This window comes from Phyllobates terribilis, unplaced genomic scaffold (genome assembly GCF_046119375.1).
Source record: "Phyllobates terribilis strain yellow unplaced genomic scaffold, ASM4611937v1 Scaffold_3__8_contigs__length_932513732, whole genome shotgun sequence".
In the NCBI taxonomy this organism is placed as follows: domain Eukaryota; kingdom Metazoa; phylum Chordata; class Amphibia; order Anura; family Dendrobatidae; genus Phyllobates; species Phyllobates terribilis.
In genome coordinates, this window is record NW_027362763.1 from 284,618,837 (window position 1) to 284,637,043 (window position 18,207).

The 18,207-nt window shown below is 44.3% G+C and overlaps 1 protein-coding gene across 1 annotated transcript in view; it reads right to left on the reverse strand.

The window, feature by feature from the left end:
* Window positions 1-18,207, reverse strand: part of WDR49 (WD repeat domain 49) — a 337,861-nt gene that overhangs the window by 251,516 nt on the left and 68,138 nt on the right. The window contains exons 6-7 of the mRNA XM_073674828.1: window positions 4,324-4,472; window positions 3,838-4,071 (exon numbers count right to left, since the gene is read on the reverse strand). Coding sequence (XP_073530929.1) covers window positions 3,838-4,071; window positions 4,324-4,472 — 383 coding nt within the window. The remainder of the gene's footprint in view (window positions 1-3,837; window positions 4,072-4,323; window positions 4,473-18,207) is intronic.

Here is an 18,207-nt window from a genome sequence, read left to right on the forward strand (position 1 = left end):
GTACTGTAGCATCTACCTTAGTGGCAATTATCTTCACCTTTGAGGAAGCACGTCTTTGCTAATGAGGGAGTACATAGTAAAAGTTTGTTCTTCCTGACACTGTCAGCACCTCACTAATTACTAAATTGATGGCTTTAAACACGTACCAGGAAATCCTAGGAGAAAAAAATCATGTCTTCTGTGAGGAAGCAGAAGCCAAGACATCATTGGACCCTCCAACAGGACAATGATCCTAAGCACACCATAGAGTCTAAAAAGACTTGGTTTTAGAAGAAATCATAGAACATCTTTGGTGGGATTTGAAGAAGGTGGTTACAGCATCAAACCTGAGAATATTAGTGAGTTGGAGGCCATTGACCATGAGGAATGGGCTCTGATTTCTCAGGAATGCTGCCAAAAGCTGGTGACTGATTATGCATCACATTTTCAGCAGATCATAATAGCTAAATGGGGTGTTACTACATACTAGTTGCTTGTCATGAAAGCGGTGTATAACTCTGAGACTGCAGTAGTTATTTAAAGTGTCATTTTGTGTTGAATTTGAAGAACCAACTTGCTATATTAATTGTGCTAATCCATTTAAATTGTTCTTGTTTCATTTGTTTAATGCACAAAGGAGGTTGAATTATTTTGATTGCAACTGAATTATTTTGATTGCAACCGTATTATACACTGAGAGTCTGTTGTATACATCACATAGTATAAACTGAGAGCATATGATACACTGAGACTCTGGGTAACAATGGTGGGTGTAGATCCACTGCGCCACTGGCCGGGCTTACCCTGGAGGGGCGTGACTAAGTGGCTACCTGGTCTTCACTAGTGGTGGTGAGGATAGGCTTGGGCTACAGGATAGCCACCAGGTGTGACTGCAGGGCAGTGTCCAGACCTGCAGCTGCTGACCCATGAGTCAGAGCGGGTATGCGAAGTACAGAGGGGTACAGAAAAGAAGACTAGTCAGACAATCTGGGGACGGGACAGGCAGCATGGGTTCACAAACAAAACCGGGTCAGGAATGGAGAGATCAGAACAGACGAGTAGGCAAGCCGGGTTGATAACAGAGGTACACCTTAGCAGAAAACTAGAGACAAAAGACACTATACCGTAAGTTCAGGCCAGGTGTGGAGAGTGGCATTGTCTGATATAGCACCTGCTGTTTGTTGATTGGCTGGGGAATCCAAACCCAGAAGGACACAGCAGGGCTAAATTCCTTCATGATCTGGCCCGCGCCCCCTATAGCCATGTGGAGACATCAGGGATATGCAGCATAGTTGCAAGTGCTGCATGAGGAATCAGTCCGGCAGCCTGACAAGAGGATAAGCAGAGCGGCAAATGCAGTGAGTAGCGCGGCATCGGGAATGCGTGTGAATTACCACCGTGACACTCTGCTGTATATATCATGTACGATACACTGAGACTGCTGTCTACATCACATCAGAGACACTGATACTCTGCTGTATACACCACACAGAATACACTAAGACTCTGCAATATTTATCACATAGGACATACCAAGGCTGTGCTGTATATATTTCACATAGGATACACCGAGACTCTACTGTATACATCAAATAGGATACACCAAGACACAGCTTCATATATAGTATAGGATACAACTGAGATTCTGCTGTATATATCACATTAAATAAATCAACGCTCTGCTTATACATCACATAGGATACACTGAGATTGCTGTGTACACATCACATAAAATATACCGAGGCTCTTCTGTATATATCACATAGGATACACTGAGAATTTGCAATATACATCATATACGATACACTAAGACTCTGTTGTACACATCAAATAGAATATACTGAGACTCTGCTGTATACATCACATAGGAATCACTGAGACTCTGCTGTATACATCACATAAGAATCACTGAGACTCTGCTGTATACAACACATAGGAATCACTGAGACTCTGCTGTATACATCACATAGGTATCACTGAGACTCTGCTGTATACATCACATAGGAATCACTGAGACTCTGCTGTATACATCACATAGGAATCACTGAGACTCTGCTGTATACATCACATAGGAATCACTGAGACTCTGCTGTATACAACACATAGGAATCACTGAGACTCTGCTGTATACATCACATAGGAATCACTGAGACTCTGCTGTATACATCACATAGGATACACTGAGACTTCTGTATATCCATCACATTGGATACCCTGAGACGGCTGTACACATCACATAAAATACACTGAGACTCTTCTGTACACATGAGGGGACAGTCACAGTAGCTCTATGTCACTAATGTATCAGTGGCTGCCATTACATAGGAGCAAGAATATTGTGATGAGACTCTGGCATTATGGTAAATGTAGTCTGTATTACAGGAACCATATCAGTGGGGAAGTTGAAATTGAGTTGGCATGAAAACATGAAACCCTACTGTTGAGCTGTTGAGTCTCTTATGCTTATGCTGCATTATATAGGCAAAAAAGGAATTTCTGAACAACTTCTTAAATTGCAAAATGTTGAAAATTAAACTATTCTTTAACTGTATAAGCGCTTTAGCCTCTACTGCATGTACAAAGGTTATGATGAATTCAAGAGTAAAACGACAACTGAACCAGCATTACAGCACTGTAGATTAATACAACGTTCAGGGGGCAGTTATCAGACATACATTGAGTAGCATGTAAACCTGCTCTACTGCTTTTATACGTGAAAAACTGACTGAGCTGCAAGACTTACACACATTTATATAAAATCCTATATTAGTTTAATTGTATTTAATCAAGAATAAAAATGAAAATCAATGAAGCAAATAATGAAGAGTAAATCCACCTGCATCAGAATCTGTTAGAAAGTGACTTCTAGTTTTTATGTTTTATACAATTTTTACTATAAAACTACTAATTTTTCTTGTCAAATTTCACTTTGAAAAAAAAGTCCTGAAATGTTGCTTTCTCATTAGGCTTCTCTTTTAGTGTGCACTGTATAGACTAGCATAGGGTCGGTAAGTGTTAGAGCTATGCTTTCCTTCACCTGGGACAAATGTCAAGTGCACTGCCCGGCCTTATGTCCACTACTTTTACATTGATGCCCTATCTGTGGGATAAGGCATCAGTGTATGATAGGTCGGGGTCCCACACGTGGCACCCCCGTCGGTCAGCTGTTATCGGTGACGGCAGCGGCGGCCGCCGGCCAGAACTGCTCACCTGCGGGGCTCCGCCATCAAGTGGTAGTGGCCGCTGCGGTGTACTGCACATCCGCCTCCTATTCAACTAGGATAGAGCATCAATGTAAAAGTAGTGGACAACTTCTTTAATATCCTGGCACCTAGGGTATATGACTTAGAAGCCATCCACCAGTTACAACCTTGGGGTTAGCAGTGTTCATACTGTCATTACAGAGCAATATTGCAAATAATAACGCCCTCTAAGGTTGTATGCTGACCGTACAGGATCACACAAATGACAATTCAGGATGGAGTCAACTCATTTTGTCGCACCCTCTCAACACAGTCACCTGAACATCATGAATGCTCACACATTAGAGAGATTACACCCATTCCTGCTGATTTCCTAAATTAGATTTCTGGATTTGAAATGGCCAGCACAGTGGCTCAGTGGTTAGCACTGTTGCTTTGCAGCTTTGGGGCCCTGGGTTCAAATCACACAAAGATGACATCTACAAAGAGTTTGTCTGTTCTCCCCATGTTTGTATGTGTTTCCTTCCACACTCTTTAAACATACATAGGAAATTTAGATTGTGAGCCCCAATGGGGACAGTGATGATGATGTCTGTAAAGTGATGTGGAATATGATTGCACTATATAAGCAAAAAAAATAATAAATAAAATGTACCTGTTTGAATGTAGAGTTGTACAGAACACATGTCACTGGCTTTTCATGGCTTGTAACTCTTTTACTGGCCTCCCTTTTCATCTCCAGTACTGATAGCTGATTGTTGAAAGATAGAAACAGGCGTCCATGGGGTTCATAGAAGTAGAAGGACAATTGAAATTCCTGAGTTTTGGGGAAGATCCCGGCTATGCGTTGTATGCACACCTGATGATGAATGTCCCAGACCCTCAACACCTGCAAGATAATATATTCTGCAACTGTAAATCACATAGAAGGACCTGGCTGCATTTCACAGAGCTGTAGTCTTGTGGACATGTACAATACCGAGGACATGAGGATGAGAGAAAATTGTGGTTTTTGTGTTAGTAAAAATAACAGATTCTGTAAAACAGTCAAAAGCAAAATATACTAGTGACAAACCCATTGTAATGATGCCACAGACTGCACGCACAATACCTGGATTATTACTAGGGAATCTCATCTCACCTTGTCTTTAGAAAAGCTAAACAGCTGTTTGCGACTGGCAATGAATTTGACAGTGATCACACTGGCCATGTTGCCTTGCAGAATGCCTGTGGGTTTGGAGACGACATATGGATTCCATAGACAAATCTTGTGATCAATTCCAGCAGTTGCTGTTATAAAAAAATAAGACTTTGTAGAGTTTATATCTATATTTGATGTTCATACACTCAGTATAGAGATCTCATAAGCTGGGCTGCATTGTTGTATAGTTATTAAACTATGTGATAAGTCACTGGAGGAAATGTGGGAAGAAATGAGGTAGATTTATATTGCACATTGTGACTTTAAAGGGGTTGTTTGGTCTAAATTGATGTCTGCGGTCACTCTGTGTGACTGCAGACCTAAGAATCCCCCAGTGCAGGCTCTGGTTTCTGATCCAGGACCTGCGGGTATGTATGCGCTATACATACTCCTGGCCACTGGGTGCAGCCTAGCTTCCATACACTTGTATTGAGCTAGGCCACACCCACTGGATGGCCACGCCCACTGGACAGTTGCGTCATTGCATCACTATAAGTGTATGGAGCGAGGCTGCGCCCACTAGTCGTGCTCTGGCCAGGAGTATGTATAACGTGTGCGTGTGCTGGGGGGATTCATAGATCTCCCATCACACAGAGTGACTGCAGATTTATCAACCCCTCACTCTGCCCAAAACCATCCATTTGGGGTAAGGTGTATGTAAACACTACCCCAATTTGGCCCAGGATGCCACAAATTTGTCAAGATTGTTTTATAAAAATGAGGACAATTCTGGCAAGTTCAGGACAGTTAGCACTTATTTTCATATTTATTATGTGTTTTTGATACTTTTGAGACCCAGCAACCTCAGCAATTTTGAAAAGGGGGAAGAAAGATGTGTAGGCAATTATTTTATAAAATATGCCGTGTTTAATAAAGATTAAATCACTTTATGGCTTGAATGATTGATAGAAATGTACTACAGCAAGTATCTACAACGTGTAATGAGCAAAGCAAAATATATTCTGCTACATGTGCGACTTTGATAAACTTGGCACAATTTCTTACATTTTTACTTCTAACACTTGATAAAAACCCTCCAACTTCTAGTTGAACCTGACAGCACAGATCTACACTCAGCAAAATGCAAAATGATGGACAGCACGCACATTATATATAGATTGGCAGACATGTATGTCACTATATATTTACTGCATTATGTAAGCAAACAAACACAAAGATGGAGGGCGCTGAGAGGCAATCACTGAATATTCAAAGAACTGTATACTGCATTATTGCTATATTTACTGTGAATTATAGGTGGGATTTCTAATGCAGGTTTTAATCTAAATACATGAGCCCATCTGTCCAAACAAGCAAAGCCGGTTTGACACAAAGTGGACCCTGGGCAAAAGTTTGAAGTAGGGTCCCAACTGCTAACATATTGCACATCACACAGAAACATTCAGAGTGCATTTACATAAGCCATGTCAGACCTTTAACCTGTTTACGACCTTGGACGTATAGATATGTCCAAAGTCGTCTCCTTGCATTTGATGCAGGCTCCGGTACTGAGCTGCATCTTTCCCTGCACATGACAACTAATCTGATCACCTGTCATGTGCCTCTAACAGGCATGGCTGTAACATGTTAACTGCTGCTGTGAATCTCTGACATGAAAACATTTTTTTCAAGCGTTAATCAGTTTCAGCCCTATTTTGCACTTATATTGCTTTCCAGCCCTTTTTTTCATGATTTTGATTGGAAATCAAAATGCCAAAGTTAAGGTTTTTTGGTCGCTGCAACATTTCAAAAAAATGCAATAACAGGCAATCCAAACATCATATCTACCCTAAAATGGTATCAATGAAAATATCAGCTCGGTGGACAAAAAATAAGTCTTCACACAGATCCAGATCATCAAAATGGAGACTCTACAGATCTTGGAAAAATTCTATTATAAACTTTGGATTTTTTTTCACCACTTAAAAAAAAGAACCTATACATGTTTGGTATCTGAATACTCACACTGACATGGAGAATCATATTGGCAGGTCAGTTTTAGCAGTTAGCGAACATGGTAAATGAAAAAAAAAAAAAAAAACAATTGTGCAATTGCACTTTTTTTGCAATTTCACTGGATTTGGATTTTTTTTCCTGTTTTCCAGTACACTACATGGTAAAATCAATGGTATCATTCAAAATTACAACTCGTCCTACAAAAAACAAGGACTTATAGGGCTATATTGATGGAAAAATAAAAAAGTTATGGCCCTGGGAAGAAGGGGGGCAAAAAATGAAAACAGAAAAACGGAAAATCGCAAGGTGGTGAAGTTGTTAAACACAAGCACAATGGACTATATTAAAGTGATCTGATGTTTGTGTATCGGCCTCTTTAAACAAGTTGACAAAGAATGATGGGCACAGAACAATCACTCATAGATCATTCTGTTCCCATACATATCATGTTCTCAGCAGCACATCTCCTGTTTACATCGGGCAATGTGTTAACGAGAACAATGGTCCTGATTCATTAAGACTGGCATTGTGCATGGCAGTCTGAATGAAAGGGACCACTGGAGTAAGATGATCTAATTCATTAAAAGGCGCACACCACTTAATAAATGAGGACTCTTACAAGTGCAGTGCACCTCCATACATACACACATGTATATATACACACACAGCATATACACAGGTATATACACACAAAACACATGCCTACACATGTATAACCACACAGCACATACATACACATGTATATATACACAAAGCACATACATATGTATATATAGACAGAGCACATCAATATGCATACAGCACATACATACACACACATTTATAGACACACAGACCACATGCATGTACACACAGGACACACATATATATACACACACACATCACATACATATGTCTTCATACACGCAGCACAAACATATGCATCTATACGTGCATTCATACACTTGTATAGATACGCACAGCACATACATGTATATACACAGCACATACAGTACAGACCAAAAGTTTGGACACACCTTCTCATTTAAAGATTTTTCTGTATTTTCATGACTATGAAAATTGTACATTCAAACTGAAGGCATCAAAACTATGAATTAACACGTGTGGAATTACAGTGGTGGCCAAAAGTATTGGCATCCCTGCAATTCTGTCAGATAATACTCAGTTTCTTTCTGAAAATGATTGCAATCACAAATTCTTTGGTATTATTATCTTCATTTAATTTGTCTTCAATGAAAAAACACAAAAAGAATTGTCCTAAAGCCAAATTGGATATAATTCCACACCAAACCTAAAAAATGGGGTGGACAAAAGTATTGGCACTATTTGAAAAATCATGTGATGCTTCTCTAATTCGTGTAATTAACAGCACCTGTAACTTATCTGTGGCACCTAACAGGTGTGGGCAATAACTAAATCACACTTACAGCCAGTTAACATGGATTAAAGTTGACTCAACCTCTGTCCTGTGTCCTTGTGTGTACCACATTGAGCATGGAGAAAAGAAAGAAGACCAAAGAACTGTCTGAGGACTTGAGAAACCAAATTGTGAGGAAGCATGAGCAATCTCAAGGCTACAAGTCCATCTCCAAAGACCTGAATGTTCCTGTGTCTTCCGTGCGCAGTGTCATCAAGAAGTTTAAAGCCCATGGCACTGTGGCTTACCTCCCTAGATGTGGACGGAAAGGAAAAATTGACGAGAGATTTCAACGCAAGATTGTGCGGATGGTGGATAAAGAACCTCGACTAACATCCAAACAAGTTCAAGCTGCCCTGCAGTCCGAGGGTACAACAGTGTCAACCCGTACTATCCGTTGGCGTCTGAATGAAAAGGGACTGTATTGTAGGCTACCCAGGAAGACCCCACTTCTTACCCTGAGACATAAAAAAGCCAGGCTGGAGTTTGCCAAAACTTACCTGAGAAAGCCTAAAACGTTTTGGAAGAATGTTCTCTGGTCAGATGAGACAAAAGTAGAGCTTTTTGGGAAAAAGCATCAACATAGAGTGTACAGGAAAAAAAAAGAGGCATTCAAAGAAAAGAACACGGTCCCTACAGTCAAACATGGCGGAGGTTCCCTGATGTTTTGGGGTTGCTTTGCTGCCTCTGGCACTGGACTGCTTGACCGTGTGCATGGCATTATGAAGTCTGAAGACTACCAACAAATTTTGCAGCATAATGTAGGGCCCAGTGTGAGAAAGCTGGGTCTCCCTGAGAGGTCATGGGTCTTCCAGCAGGACAATGACCCAAAACACACTTCCAAAAGCACTATAAAATGGTTTGAGAGAAAGCACTGGAGACTTCTAAGGTGGCCAGCAATGAATCCAGACCTGAATCCCATAGAACACCTGTGGAGAGATCTCAAAATGGCAGTCATCAAAGCAAAAGGTGGCTACTTTGAAGAACCTAGAATATAAGACATATTTTCAGCTGTTTCACACTTTTCTGTTAAGTATATAATTCCACATGTGTTAATTCATAGTTTTGATGCCTTCAGTGTGAATGTACAATTTTCATAGTCAAGAAAATACAGAAAAATCTTTAAATGAGAAGGTGTGTCCAAACTTTTGGTCTGTACTGTACATATACACATATATACACACACACAGCACATACACATGTATATAAATATGTTGTAAGAGGATTGGTACTCACTTAGACGCTTTCAAGGTAATCACAGGAGTCCGTTTTTTAAAAAATGTCTAAGGTGGTTTTATTCGCACTTCATAAACCACACTCTCCAGGTAAATGAAACATTGCCTTGTCCGGCACAAGGTAACAAAACAAGCAAAACAGTCCATATAGTGCTGCGAGTATGCTACCAGTCAGTGTCCTGTAGCACAGACATGCTGGAGGTCTTCACACCTCCAGCCACAGACACGGAATGAGACACTCGGTCTCTATTTTATACACTCGCCCTGGGGGTGGGGATATGTGAGCAGCCAATCCCACCTGTCTCTTATGACTCTTTGTAAAAACCGGCCCTGATACGCCCAATTAACTCTCTCAGCACTATGTGTGCTGGAGCATGCTTTCCCGGTTTTACATCACTGAAGCTGCCAACCTCAGTGATACATACATCAAGGACATGTTTGGCAGCCATCTTACATACCCCCCCCGCCCAAAGCCGGGGGGCTTAGCACCTTCTGTTAACATACAGTGAACCCTCAACAAAGCGTCAGCATTGCCATGCAGTTTCCCAGGCCTATGCTCTACATGGAAGCTAAAGTCCTGGAGGGCTGGGAACCACCTGGTCACTCGGGCATTGTTCCCCTTCTTCTCTCTTATCCACCTTAGAAGGGCATGGTCTGATACCAGCCTGAACTTTCTGCCTAAGAGGTAGTATTTTAGAGTGTCCAATGCCCACTTGATGGCCAAACATTCCTTCTCCACTATGGAGTAATTCTTCTCACAAGATGTCAACTTCCGACTTAGATACATTATTGGGTGCTCCTCCCCATTCACCTCTTGTGATAGGACAGCACCCAGTCTGACATCTGACACATCTGTCTGGACCACAAACTCCTTTGAGAAATCCGGAGCCACCAGCACTGGCTGTTTACATAGAGCCTGCTTTAGTTCCTGAAAAGCTATCTCCGCTTCTGGAGACCACTTAGCCATAACCGACTTTGTCCCTTTAAGGAGGTCTGTCAAACGGGCGGCTAACATGGCGAAGTTGGGGATGAAACGGCGATAGTAGCCTAAGAGGCCCAGGAATGCTCTGACCTGTTTTTTTGAGTGAGATTGTGGCCAACCCTGGATCACGTCAATTTTATTTATTTGGGACTTGATCACGCCTCTGCCCACGACATAGCCCAAATACTTGACTTCCTCCATGCCCATGGCACATTTCTTCGGGTTGATGGAAAACCCCACCTTCCACAGAGCATCAAAAATTGCCCGGACGTTGCTCAGATGGCTTCCCCAATCCTGGCTGTAGATCACGATATCATCCAGGTAGGCCGCTGCATACTCCTTGTGGGGAGCTAGGATCCGGTCCATGGCTCTTTGGAAGGTAGCTGAAGCTCCCTGCAATCCAAATTGCATCTTAGTATACTGGAAACACCCATCTGGAGTTGAAAAGGCTTTCTTCTCCTTGGCATCTTGGGCCATAGGAATTTGCCAATACCCTTTTGTGAGGTCAAGGGTGGTAATGTACCTGGCTGGCCCAAGCCTTTCAATTAGTTTATCTACCCTTGGCATTGGGTACGAATCGAACTTAGAGACCTCAATCACTTTCCTATAGTCATTGCAAAACAGCCATTCTCCATCTGGTTTCGGCACCAAGACTATGGGACTGGACCAGCCACTGTTGGATTCTTCAATTACTCCCAGACTTAGCATCCGCTTCACTTCTTCTGAGATTACCTCTCGGCAGGCTTAGGGAATCCGATACAGCTTCAGGTTTACCCGGACATGAGGCTCTGTAAGCACCTCATGCTCTATGATCTGGGTACAACCTGGTAGTTTGGAGAACAGGTCCCTGTTCCGCTGCAGCAACTGTCGGCACTGTAGCTTTTGGGCACGTGACAGTGACTCAGCCACCTTAACCTCTTCCACATTGGCTTCAGACTTCGCCACCAAACACGGAGCTTCCATGGGCTCCCTATCTCGCCATGGTTTGATCAGGTTGACGTGATACACATGTTAGAGATTTCTCCTCCCTGGTTGGTGAATTTTATAATTGACATTGCCAACTTTTTCCACTACTTCATAGGGGCACTGCCACTTAGCCAGGAATTTGCTCTCCACTGTAGGTACCAGCACCAGTACCCGATCCCCAGGGTCTCACCCTCGCTGACCTATTGTGCACCCTCAACTGTGCCTCTTGTGAGTGGAAAAGGTGTTCTTTCACAATGGGCATTACTTTGTGCCACATGTTCGACTACACTCCTGTAGGGTGTAGACTCAGCCTCCCAGGAGTCCACAGGGTTGCCGGCCATACAACAGCTTGAAAGGGGAGAATCCAGTGGAGGACTGTGGTACCTCTCTGATGGAGAAAAGAAGGTACAGTAGTAAGCAGTCCCAGTCTCGACCGTCCTTCTCTACGACCTTTTCAATATGGCCTTCAAGGTTTTGTTGAACCTTTCCACCAAGCCGTCCGTGTGTGGATGGTAGATTGAGGTCCGTAGCTGAGTGATTTTCAGTATCCTGCACAACTCCCTCATCACCTTTGACATAAACGGAGTCCCTTGGTCCGTTAGAATCTCTTTAGGCAACCCCGACTTGGAAAAGATGTGAACCAACTCCCGGGCTGTACACTTGGAGGAGGAGTTTCACTGTGGCATGGCCTCTGGATACCGTGTAGCATAGTCCAGTACAACCAGGATGTACTGATGTCCTCTCGCGGACTTGACCAGGGGTCCCACTAGATCCATGGCGATGCGCTCGAGTGGGATCTCAATGACAGGCAGAGGCATTAAAGGGCTACGGAAGTGAGCCACTGGGGAGGTCAGCTGAGAGGTGAGACATGACCTACAATAACTCACAATCTCTCTGTGACACCCGAGCCAGTAGAATGTCCGGAGGACCCTTTCCTGGGTTTTTTCTTCCCCCAGATGACCTCCCAAGACATGCTCATGGGCCATATCTAAAACCCTGTGTCAGTACGGCCCTGGCACTAGTAACTGCTCAATTTCCTCCCCTCTGAGCTTGGTGACCCGATATAGTAACTCCCTATTTATGGCAAAGTGCGGATATCGGGTGTTAGCCCTCGGCTCCTGAGCAATACCATTAAGAACAGTTACATTATTAAATAGCCCTTTTAGCGTTAAGTCCCTGAGCTGGGCGGTTCCAAAATTTCTCCCGGACACCACCAGCTTAGGGATGTTGGTCTCCGGAGATGATGCTGTTAGAACCATCCTGTTAGTTTTTGCTATCTTGTGTTTTGCGGTCACGTGACCATCTGCCTATTTATTCCAGCTCCGCCCTTCTGGCTTTGCTGGACTTCAGTGTTGTTTGACTGTCTCTCTAGCCAGGTGCTTCGGTGCCTATCTCTGTCTAGTTCGCTTGGTCCTCTGGGACCTCTAGTACGTTTTGTCTGTTTGTCTTTTGTGCTCTGCATCTACTTCTGTTTAGGAGGTGTCCCATTTTTGTCCCAGTCCTTAGTTCTTTTAGGGACCCCTCCCTTAACTCTATAGGTCTTCATTCAGACTAGCCGAGGACAAAGGCGGGTCTGTTCACAAGGAACAGGAAGCCCGCTACATTGTAGGGATTCAGCTTAGTCTTACTGTAGGGACACCTTTCCCCTATCTTTCCTTAGTTCTTGTTGCAGATCATAACAGTAAGTCCAGCCCAAAAAAAACTAAAAGGAAAGAAATTCGGGGATCAGTATGGTTTCCGTCCAGGAGTTGGCTCAACGCCTGCAGGGATTATCTCTGGAGGTGGCTGAGCTTCAGTAACACGTGAGTAGCTGTCCTGGAGCGCATTTTGTTGAACCCAAGATAGGACTGCCTGATTTTTTTTATGGTAAACAGCAAGATTTTTTTTCCTTTAAAAATGCTTGTTTGTTATATTTTCATTTGAGACCAAGATCCTCTGGAAATGAATCACAACAGATTGGTTTTATTATGTCACTTTTGCGCAAAGAACCACAGGGTTGGGCCTTTTCTCTCCAGCCTAATGATCCGTGTTTAAGTTCTGTTGAAGTATTTTTTTCTGCTATGGGGCTATTATATGACGATCCTGTAGGAATCTCATGTGCTGAATCAGAACTTAGACGTTTGATTCAGGGGTCAGATGATGTTGAAAATTACTGCACACACTTCAGGAGATGGGCTTCAGAAGTTAAATGGAATGATTCTGCGCTAAGATGTTTATTTCTTGCTGGTCTGAGTGAAAGGGTTAAGGATTTGCTAATTGCATTCCCTGCACCTGAGACTCTGCAGAAAGCTATGCAGTTAGCTGTTCGTGTGCACAGGAGACTCAGGTCCAGGGTTAATGATGTAAAAACTCCTGTAACTTCAGGTCCTAGTTCCCAGAAAATCTGCTCTGACAGCGGAGAACCAATGGAGGTTGGGGTGATGTCACTCCGCTCTCAGGAAAGAGATAGGAGATTTGCTGAGGGTTTGTGTCTTTATTGTGGTAAAGATGATCATTTGATTAAGTATTGTGAGCGTCGTTTAAGTAAAGAAAAAAAAAAGGTCAGTTACGCCCGTATAGCTTGTTTACGCTCTGCAGGTGTGTTTCTTTCTGGGAGTACTATCCTGCAGGGAGATTTGATTGAATTTCAGGTATTTGTGGATTGTAGTTCAACACTTAATGTGATTGATAAAGGGTATTTGGAAAACCTTAAATTGAAATCCAAACCTTTGTCATCACCTATTTCTGTGGTTGCAATTGATAACACTCCTTTGAAATGTCTCACAAGACTGCTGCATTTCCTCTCACTATCAATGGAGATCACCAAGAAATTTTGGACTTGGTTGTTTTGGATAATTTGCCCTCTCTAGTTGTTCTAGGATTGCCTTGGTTAAGACTGCTCAATCCTTTATTGGACTGGTCTACTAATGTGATTAAGTCTTGGAGTCCGAAGTGCTATGATAAATGTTGTAATGGTCGCATTGCGGCTGTGGAAAAAGGGGAATTACCTGTACCTATTCAAGATTTTTGGAGGGTTTTTTCGGAGGAGGAGTCGCAAGTTTTACCTCCTCATAAGGATTATGAGTGCGCCATTGAGTTTGTTCCGGGTGCTACTCTTCCCAAAAGTCACTTGTTTAATTTGACTATCCCTGAAAGAAAGGCCTTGGAGGAGTACATACAGATTAGCCTGGCTGCTGGTCACATTAGACCTTCTAAGTCACCTGTGGCAGTTGGATTCTTCTTGGTTAAAAAAAAAGGACGGCGGTTTACGTCCATGTCTGGATTTTCGTGAAATTAATAAGATTACCGTACGCAATTCCTACCCATTGCCGTTAATTCCTGACTTGTTTAACCGGTTAGTGGGGGCAAAGTGGTTCTCCAAAATTGATCTCCGGGGGGCATACAATTTGTTACGTGTGAAGGAGGGTAATGAATGGAAAACTGCTTTAAACACTCCGGTAGGTCACTTTGAGAGTCTGGTGATGCCTTTTGGTCTTACCAATGCACCTGCATTTTTTCAGAACCTTATTAATGACATCCTGAGACCTTTGATTGGTAAGAATGTGGTTGTGTATTTGGATGACATTTTGATTTATTCCCCAGATCTCGAGTCCCATTGGCAGAGTGTACGTGAAGTATTGCAGTTATTGAGTGATAATTCACTCTTTGCTAAGCTGGAGAAATGTGAATTCGCTGTGCAGAAAATTAGTTTTTTGGGCTACATTGTCTCCAGCGAGGGCTTTGAGATGGACCCTGTGAAGGTTCAGGCTGCGCAGGAATGGCCTAGGCCTATTGGTTTGAAATCTATACAGAGATTTTTGGGTTTTGCCAATTATTACAGGAAATTCATTAAGAATTTTTCTGTAATTGTTAAACCTCTAACCGATCTCACCAGGAAAGGTGCGAATACGGCCCAGTGGACTTCTGAGGCCATTGAAGTGTTTGAGTATCTCAAAGAGAGGTTCAGTTCTGCCCCAATCCTTATGCAGCCTGATGAGACCAAGCCTTTTTTGGTCGAGATCGATGCTTCATCAGTGGGGGTCGGAGCAGTTTTGTCTCAAGAGAACAAGGGTGGAGTACATCCTTGGCCTTTTTTTTTCGAAAAAATTTTTGGAAACTGAACTGAATTATGATGTTGGAAATAGGGAGTTGCTGGCTATTAAACTTGCGCTTGAACACTGGCGTCATTTTTTGGAAGGCGCTAGATTTCCTATTCAGGATTTCACAGATCATAAGAATTTGATCTATCTGGATGCTGCCAAGCGTTTGAATGCCCGTCAAGCTAGGTAGGCACTTTTTTTTTCTCGGTTTCATTTTTCTGTTACCTATATCCCTGGTACTAAGAATGTTAAAGCCGATGCTTTATCTCGCAGCTTCTCTCCTACCTTCGGTGCCAAGAAGGAGGAGAGCATTTTGCAGAAAGGAGTTGTGGTGGCGGCTTTGGACTCCGTTTTGGAGAATGGGATTCTGAATGCTCAAGATGATGCTCCATCTAACACTCCCCATGGGAGGTTGTTCGTGCCTAGAGCCTTTAGGAGAGATTTGTTTGTGGAGTGTCATGAGTCTCGGTTGGCAGCTCATCCAGGAGTTTCGGAGACTAAGAGACTTATCAGTCACAGTTTTTGGTGGCCTGGATGGCAGAAGGAAGTAAGTCATCAAGTGGGTGCGTCAGTGTACTGTGTGTGCTAGGTCAAAGGCTTCACATACTCCTGCTGTGGGGTTGCTTTGCCCTCTGGAGGTTTCTAGTGCGCCTTGGACGTATCTCACTATGGATTTTATTACTGATCTTCCTGTGTCCGAGGGTTTTACTGTCATCTGGGTGGTCGTGGACCATTTTAGTAAGATGTGTCATTTGGTTCCATTCATTAAGTTGCCCTGCGCCAAGACACTCGCTAAGGCATTTGTTAAGGAGATTGTCAAGCTCCATCGCGTTCCCACGGATATTGTTTCTGATAGAGGACCTCAGTTTGTGGCTCGCTTTTGGCATGCTTTTTGTGACAGGTTGGGAGTCCATTTGTCATTTTCGTCTGGTTATCATCGCAGAATTTGCTCTTAACAATCATACATCCTCCTCTGCTGGGTGTTCTCCTTTTTTTTGTTGTACTAGGAGACATCCATCTTTTGGTTTGTTCTCCAAATTGGGGTCGGCGGTGCCGGAGGAGGAGAATTTTTCCAGTGATTTGGAGAGAGTTTGGACTAATGTACGTTGTAACCTGCAAGAGGCTAACAAGAAGTCCAAGAAGTATTTTGACAGGAAACGTAAAGAGGTTTTGTTTACTGTGGGTAACATGGTTTGGTTGTCCTCGAAAAACCTGCGGTTGAGGATTCCCTCTAAAAAACTGGGTCCTAAGTTTGTGGGTCCATTCAAAGTGCTTCAGGTTTTTAACCAGTCTGCTGTTAGGTTGGATGTCCCTACTTTCTGGAAGATTAATCCTGTGTTTGTAATGCACTCGCCCGGACTGACTGGCGTGTGCGTGTATATGTAGTGATTCCACTGGACCGTACCGGAGAGTGAATGCCTGGAGGGGCGTAACTAAGTATCCACCCGATCCGACCAAGGTTGCACAACGGCATACAACGCCAGTGCACCAAGGAGGAACCGAGAAGAGGGACCAGGTGCTACTCCAGGTCAGACCCCGGACACGGCTGTTGACCCACACCAGGGAATACAGGAACAGGCAGGATAGGCTGGCACACAGACGGGTGGATGCTGGCAAGCACGACTGGTATGCAAACAGGGAGGTACTGACAGGTACGGCCGGTATGCAGGCAGGTGGATGCTGGTAAGCACGACTGGTATGCAGGCAGGGAGGTACTGGCAGGTACGACAGGTTGGAGCACAGAGTGGATAGGTCCCAGTACAGACTGGGACTCAGGAACAGAACCGCAGATGGGGTGGACAAACACAGCAGAGTGAGGCCGCTCGGAGCGGCGAGCAAGAGCAGAGCAAGACGAGACCGCCTGGAGCGGTGAGCGAGAGTAGAGCAGGACAAGGCCGCCTAGAGCGGTGAGCAAGAGTGGAGCAGGACGAGACTGCCGGAGCAGTGAGCAAGAGTCAGAGCAGAGCGAGACTGCCGGAGCAGTGAGCAAAGGGTCAGAGCAGAGCGAGACTGCCGGAGCAGTGAGCAAAGGGTCAGAGCAGAGCGAGACTGCCGGAGCAGTGAGCAAAGGGTCAGAGCAGAACGAGACTGCTGGAGCAGTGAGCAAAGGGTCAGAGCAGAACGAGACTGCCGGAGCAGTGAGCAAAGGGTCAGAGCAGAGCGAGACTGCCGGAGCAGTGAGCAAAGGGTCAGAGCAGAGCGAGTCTGCCGGGCAGTGAGCAAAGGGTCAGAGCAAAGCGAGACAGCCTGGAGCGGTGAGCAAAGGCAGAGCAGAGCGAGACCGTCTGGAGCGGTGAGCAAAGGCAGAGCAGGCAAGAGCCGCCGGAGCGGTAAGCAAGGCAGAGCAGGCAAGAACCGCCAGAGCGGTGAGCAAGGCAGAGCAGGCAAGAACCGCCGGAGTGGTGAACAAGGCAGAGCAGGCAGAAACCGCCGGAGCGGCGAGCAAGGCAGGGCAGAGGGGACAGGGCTCTGTTCACACGGAACAGACAGGAAGGGAAAGGCAGAACCAGATACCCACAGGGTATTTGCAGTGAAGTAGCGAGTGGACCACAAACTCACAAACGGAAGTACAGTGACAATGAGCAGGAGTTAGGTACGAGTTCAGATTCTACAGAAAAAGGGAAGATATGGGCGTAGAGAGAGACGGGAAACAGGCTGGAAGATAGTTAGGGCAGGAACAGACACTGGGAAAAGACACAGACAACAGATCTAGGTATGCAGCCCCTAGAGGGCAGAAGGAACAGGCTAAGAGCGTGTTCACAAATACAGCCTCCAGGAAAGGCAGAAAGACAGCTGGCTAGAGTACACAGACAGGACACAGTTCAGACACGGGAACTGATACCGCAAGGCAGGAAACATAGACAGGACCTGGCACATCAGTGACTAGAAGCCAACTGACAAAACAAGATGCTCAGGCATGGATTCCAAGGAGGACCTGGTTTAAATACCAGGTGACAGACAGCAATAGGCTGAGGACGCATTAGGGGTGTGTCTGCAGCAGCTACAAGAAACAGGAAGTTCAGCGGAAGTCGCCCTAAGCGGCCAGAGCAGAGCAAAGCAGACAGTATGGAAAGAAGCCACAGTGGCAGTCTGGACTGGAAATCAAGTGCGCGCTCTTGCACAGTGGGAGATGGACCACTATGCAAGGACGCCGCCAGGTATGTTACAGTGTTTCATGTTTCCTTGTTG